The sequence below is a fragment of the Grampus griseus genome (genome assembly GCF_964374135.1).
Source record: "Grampus griseus genome assembly, chromosome: 1".
In the NCBI taxonomy this organism is placed as follows: Eukaryota; Metazoa; Chordata; class Mammalia; order Artiodactyla; family Delphinidae; genus Grampus; species Grampus griseus.
Window position 1 is genome coordinate 69,419,145 of NC_139017.1, and position 6,582 is coordinate 69,425,726.

The 6,582-nt window shown below is 38.6% G+C and overlaps 1 protein-coding gene across 1 annotated transcript in view; it reads left to right on the forward strand.

Moving 5' to 3' along the window:
• SPTA1 (spectrin alpha, erythrocytic 1) overlaps positions 1-6,582 on the forward strand; it is a gene marked incomplete at both ends in the record, with an annotated part of 66,033 nt that overhangs the window by 38,678 nt on the left and 20,773 nt on the right. Inside the window, 7 exons of the mRNA XM_082663162.1 lie at positions 1,275-1,456; positions 3,425-3,524; positions 3,639-3,836; positions 4,706-4,849; positions 5,384-5,487; positions 5,941-6,103; positions 6,366-6,497. Coding sequence (XP_082519288.1) covers positions 1,275-1,456; positions 3,425-3,524; positions 3,639-3,836; positions 4,706-4,849; positions 5,384-5,487; positions 5,941-6,103; positions 6,366-6,497 — 1,023 coding nt within the window. The remainder of the gene's footprint in view (positions 1-1,274; positions 1,457-3,424; positions 3,525-3,638; positions 3,837-4,705; positions 4,850-5,383; positions 5,488-5,940; positions 6,104-6,365; positions 6,498-6,582) is intronic.

Here is a 6,582-nt window from a genome sequence, read left to right on the forward strand (position 1 = left end):
ACTGCTGTGCAGCAAAGTAATTCAGTTATACATATATATATATATATATATATATATATATATATATATATACATTCTTTTATTATATTCTTTTCTATTATGGTTTATCATAGGATATTGAATATAGTTCTCTGTGCTATACAGTAGGACTTTATTGTTTATCCTTTCTATATAGAAAAGCTTGCATCTGCTAACCCCAACCTCCCATTCCATTCCTCCCCCAACCCCCTCCCCCTTGGCAACCACCAGTCTGTTCTCTATGTCCATAATTCTGTTTCTGTTTCATAGATAGGTTCATTTGTGTCATATTTTAGATTCCACATATAAATGATGTCATATGGTATTTGTCTTTCTCTTTCTGACTTACTTCACTTAGTATGATAATCCCTAGTTGCATCCATGTTGCTGCAAAGGGCATTATTTCATTCCTTTTTATGGCTGAGTAATATTCCTTTATATACATACCACATCTTCTTTATCCATTTATCTGTCAATGGACATTTAGTTTGTTTCCGTGTCTTGGCTATTGTAAATGGTGCTGCTGTGAACATAGGGGTGCAAGTAGTTTTTGAATTATAGATTTGTCTGGAAAAATGCCCAGGGGTGGGATTGCTGGATCATAGGGTAATTCTATTTTTAGTTTTCTGAGGAACCTCCATACTGTTTTCCACAGTGGTTGCACCAAATTACATTGAGGGAAAATATAAATGAACTTGTAAATGAATTTCCTACTATCTAAGTACCTCTTTAGTGAGTTCCAATAGGCCAGAACTTACCAATGTTAGTTGGAGGTCAGCAGCCTCAAATAAATAGGAAATGGCCAGGTCTATGCCTGAGTATGGTACAGAGTTTCCTTAGCAAGGGATTGAAGGAGATTAATCCTACTCTGACCAAAAAATGAACTCTAGAGCTTGCCAAATACACTCTGGAAAAATCAGAGACATCATAGAACTTGCATTATCATGTAAAGCAAAAAGAAGCACAGAAAATGTCTACATTGAAAAGATTTTCACATTAAAAATTAGACACTTGCCACCAACCAAGTCAATCACCCTGCCTGATAGCCTTCTTATATATTTATTTATTTGTTTGTTTATTTATTTATTTTTACAAAGGCTTATTCTTAAATGTACAATATTTTATAAAGTAGCAAGGTGTTCTTGTACCTCATTGAAGTCTATTTGAGGAAGGAGCACCACCGGGGCTTGAAACTCTTCCTTTGTTAGGATTCAGGTGCGACTCCAGGCTGATTGTCAGAGCTCTTGACTTCCTAGGTGGCTGTATTGGGGGAGACAGCAGATCGGCTCAGTGAGTCCCACCCGGATGCCACCGATGACCTGCAAAGGCAGCGACTGGAGCTGAATCAGGCCTGGGATGACCTGCTGGGGCTTACGGAGGAACGTAAGGAGAACCTACAGGAGGATCTAAAATTCTTCCTGTTCCTCAGCCAGGCCAGGTAAAGCTCCAGAGGCAGACTTCCACCAGGTGGGGTGGGCAATTTCCAAGTCTGGCCCATGAGTGGAGCATCTAGGAGCAGTCTATGTACAGGTGCTCTTCACTGCTGGGTTTGGAGTGTATCTCTAGGTCCAGATTGTACCTCCGGTAAGGCACAAAATTCTCATTTTCAATATTTCAAGCCAATTCCTTCAAACTGAAATATTTCAGTTTGAAGGAATGTGAGATTATCTATGCCAATTAAGTAAGTTTCTATAGAGTGTATACTATATATAGGGTGCTATAGCAGGAATTACAGGATATGGGGGGGGGAGTAGTCTACTGGAGAAGCAAAGAAGAATACAGATAACCATGGTAGAACATAATACATCCCAAAACACACATCCTAACAAATAGATGGAACTATGCAAACAAAAGTGTGAGAATAAGAAAGGTACAGAATATCCATGATGTGGGGACAGCTAGAGCCTGGGTTTTGTATGTCACAGAGGTAAGGAGAACTAGCAAGAGATGAACTCAGAAATGTTAAAATTAAGTCCTGGAGAAGTTTCACTGCCTTGCTAAAGACTTTAGATACTATCACGTTTTAGCAAATATGCACTTTATCTGTGGAACAGTTCTCACATTGTGCCCCATCATATCAGTCTGCTGAGAGGATCATTTAGAATTGAGGGTTCAGGAAGTAGTAGTTTGCAATGCAACACTTTTGAAGAAAAAAGGGGGCAACTTTGGCAAATGATTGCAGTTGCCCTTGGCAAACTCCTCCCCAATTCAGGGTCTCTGGAAAGCTATAGTTTTTCATACAGTATAAATAAGTAGCATCCATACTCTTTCCCCCAAATCATATATATGCTCATCTATCTCTGTATATATAGGTTCTACCTGTAATTAAGATTCCAAGTTAAATGCTGCCTCTTTCTCTTTATGAAGTCTTACTCTTCAATATTTCAAAAGTAATATCCCCACCCTCAGAGCAACTCTAACACCTTATTTTATCTCTTTAGGACAGTCTTGCTTTTTAGTACTTTTTAAAAACATGTATTAGTGTCTATGTTTTGTTTGCTTTTTTTTTTCTTCTTTCAATATAAAGTGTGAGCTTCTGGAAGGCACAAATATATCTCTTTCACAATGTTTGGTGCGTAGTAAACACCCAATAAAACTTAATTGTTTAAATAAGTGAATAAATAAGTTTACAAAAGAAGAGACCATTTTGTCCTAAAGCTACTGATTCCTGTTTAGCAAACAAGAGCAAGGGCATTCTTCATGAGACGCTTAATCTGACCATCATATATAGTTTTTTAAGTCAGTGCATTATTATTTGACATTTACCATCTGGAGCAGATGGACTTGAACTCTCCTTGCCTAATTTCTTGACTGCTAAAAGAGTGGGAAATGGCCCTGATTTAGTCAATAGCACAGGAGTAGGGGGTGGGGGTGCTATGTGTGTGTATGTGTTGGACAGAATCATGTACTGGATTCTATTGGGAATAAAAGTAAGAAGAAAGACATGCCTTCCCTGAGATTCTATACTAAAATAGATCTTTAAACCCAAGATCTATCCACTTTAAAGGAACAGGACTTGTTAGGAGTAATGGAATATGTACCAGTCCAGGATTCCAGTGTCTGGGTTCTACTCCAGATGTCTGCTTTTAGTTTTAGCACATGGGCAAATTGCTTACATTCTCTAGGCCAACTTCTGCATCTCCAAAATGGAAAGAAAAGAATTCCCAGAATTCTACACAAAATTATTGCAAGAATCAAATGAGATAATAAGTGAAGAAAATTTCAAAGTCAAGGGAATGCTATTATTAAGTTATAAAGTGAAAACAACAAGTCTAAAATTTGTGAAGTATATAAACTTGATAGAAAATACTGATATGAAAATGTTTTCTAGAGGAGAAAAAGCCCAAGGACGGACAGTTCTATAGCAAGTTACAAGGTTCTCTTGTCAATATGTCTCTTTCTCTAGGGACCAACAGAATTGGCTCAGTGGCATTGGTGGCATGGTATCATCCCAGGAGCTAGCTGAGGATTTAACTGGCACAGAGATCATGATAGAGCGACACCAGGTACGGTTACAAAAGCCGTAGTCCCTGATCACATGACCTCACGACCTTCCCTCATGTTACAACTTTGGTGAGATGTGACTGGCCTCACCAGTCTCTGCCCCCTTTTTGCCACAGGAGCATCTTGCTGAAATGGAGGCCGAGGCTCCCACCTTCCAAGCCTTAGAAGACTTCGGTACAGATCTTATAAGCAGTGGGCACCGTGCCAGCCCTAAAATTGAAGAAGAACTTCAAGCTGTCAAACTAGAGAGAGATGAGTTGGAGAAAGCTTGGGAACAACGCAAGAAGATGCTAGATCAGTGTCTTGAATTGCAGGTACTGCAAATTCCCAATCATTAGGCAGGATTAGCTGCACTCTGTTTCATCTATGCAATTTTATGTGGTTAATACAGGTGCTTATTTCACTGGATTTCCATGGTGAAAGCATAAGGGCATCTCTTGATTATTTGACATTGTATTTCCTGCTCTGTAGACTGTTCATTGTGGTGTTCTTTACTCCTTATTCCTGTTAAAAAAGCCAAACAAAATAGGGGTCAGTCCCAGGGCATGGGGGCATAAAATTGGGTGATTATACTTTATTGATTGATTGAGGGTTTGATTGATTGTGTTTTATTGAGAACCTACTGTATGCAGGGCCCTGGGAACACAAAGATTAGTAAGATAGTGTCCCTTTCCTAAAAGTAATGAAATTAGACACGTAGGCAGATCATTCTCTTACAGTAAGATAATTACTGATAAAATGTATGAGTGTTTTGAGATTATGGCAGATGGAGTGATTAACGCTTTTGAGGGAAGGGAGTGAGAGTGTCACAGGTTACCCTGAAAAATAGTGTTTACCAGAGTCTTAAAGAAATAACCAGCCAGTATTTATGTATAGGATATGGGAAATAGTGAGGGTATTTCCTATACTCCAAGGATGGAGTATAGCTTATATGAGATATATAGAGATATATAGCTCATATATACTTATATGAGAGTATAGCTTATATGAGAACATAAAACATGTTTTCAGGGAAGAGTAAAAGGTCCAGTATATCTAAGATTTATGGTATAAATGTTTCTTGGAAGAATATTGGCACACCTTACAGGGTCCCTTATATCAATATCACAGGAGACTGGGGAGATAATTTCCTCTGTTCACCTGGAATGAATATATCATATACATTCAACTTTATTCCCCATAGTTTTTCCGAGGGAACTGTGATCAGGCTGAGAGCTGGATGGTGGTACGTGAGAATTACCTAAGGTCAGATGATAAGGGTTCCTTAGACAGTCTGGAGGCCTTGATGAAGAAACGTGACGATTTGGACAAAGCAATCACTGCCCAGGTAATAACAACTAACATAAGAACTCCAATAATAGCTATTAGTAATAATAACAGAAATTCTACACATGTTTGTGGTTTATACTTATTTTAATTCCCATCTGATTCTTAGAGAAAACTTTGAAGTAGGCAGGGCACATGGTGGCTTAGTCTTAGCCAAGTCGCATGGGACACTGGACTTTTTACTTTAAATCCAGCTTTTTAAAACTTGACTTTTAAAATTGGAAGCTATTTTATATACTGCCTAACATCCCATCCAATGTGGGAATCATCTTCTACAATGGCCATGGGAAGTGTCTCTTCTATAGGGAACTCAGCACCATACTGAGATGGGAAGTAGCTCATTTCAGTATCATTATTATTTCTCCTCTTGTTGAGTTAAAACCCACCTCCCCATAAGGCATTTACCTTTTGGCCTTGGTTTTGTTTCCCTTTGTGAAGCCACAAAGATATCACCGACCTTTTCTAGGAGGGAGTCTGGGATTGCATGAAGGGCCTAATTTCCATGCATCTGGGCTTTTCTCTTTCTTTTATCTAGGAAAAGAAGATCACTGAACTAGAACTTTTTGCTGAGCAGCTCATAGCTGATGACCACTATGCCCAGGAAGAGATTGCTGCTCGGCGCCAACGGGTACTAGACAGGTCAGACCCGAGCAATTGTTTTGTGAGTTATAGGTAGATGTAGCAAAGTGGCCTCTTTGTTAACATTGAGGATGGTGGTAACACTGAGTTCTCATTTCTAAATGCCTAAAACTATCTTGAAAATTTGGGAAATGTTCTGATCTAGACTCATAAAATGAAAGACTTGGAAGTTACCTTAGAAATTACCTGACTTAATCACTTTATTTTATATCTGAAAATAATGAGACTGTGTTATATATAACATATGAATATATAATAATATATAATATAATATGTAATACATAAGGAAATATATGAATAAATAATATATAACTATGTTTATATATATGACATATAAATATATAAATAATGAGAGGAGAAAGGGCAGGTAAGCTAATAAGAAGATTCATGAATATGGCATCAAAGCTTGGTGGAAGGGTAGAGGACAGAGAGTAATCTAGCCCTGACTTCCAGATGGAAGGCTCTCAAAGAACAGCTGATTGCTGAGCGAACGAAACTTGGAGACTATGCTGACCTAAAACAATTCTACCATGACCTCAAGGACCAAGAAGAATGGATCAGTGAGATGCTGCCCATAGCCTGTGATGAATCTTACAAAGACCCCACCAACATTCAGGCAAGTTCAAGATAAGAATCTTGGAAAACTTCAACATACTCAGATGGTTGGATGAATGGTCACCTTGTGATACTGAACACTTCCTTACTGTTCAGAGCACTGTCACTGCCTTCAGGGACTTCTGAGTCTAATGTGGAGTGAGTTCTTCAGAAGTTATCATCACCTTGGTTATGATAGAAATGTTAACTCTTCCTTTTAGACAGAATTTATCTCATCTTGCTTCCTAAATTAGGTGGTAATTTAGTTTCTGCTTTCCCTTCAGAGAAAATATCTGAAGCACAAGACCTTTGAAAATGAGGTCTATGGCCGAGCTGAGCAGGTGAAAGGAGTCATCACCTTGGGGAACACTCTGATTGAGAGGAGGGCATGTGATGGCAATGAAGAGACCATGAAGGTAGGTCCTGCTCACAATGGGTTTTGGGCTACAAAGGCACACGAAGAGAAATCTTTTATACTCTTTCAATGTTTTCATGTTTAGG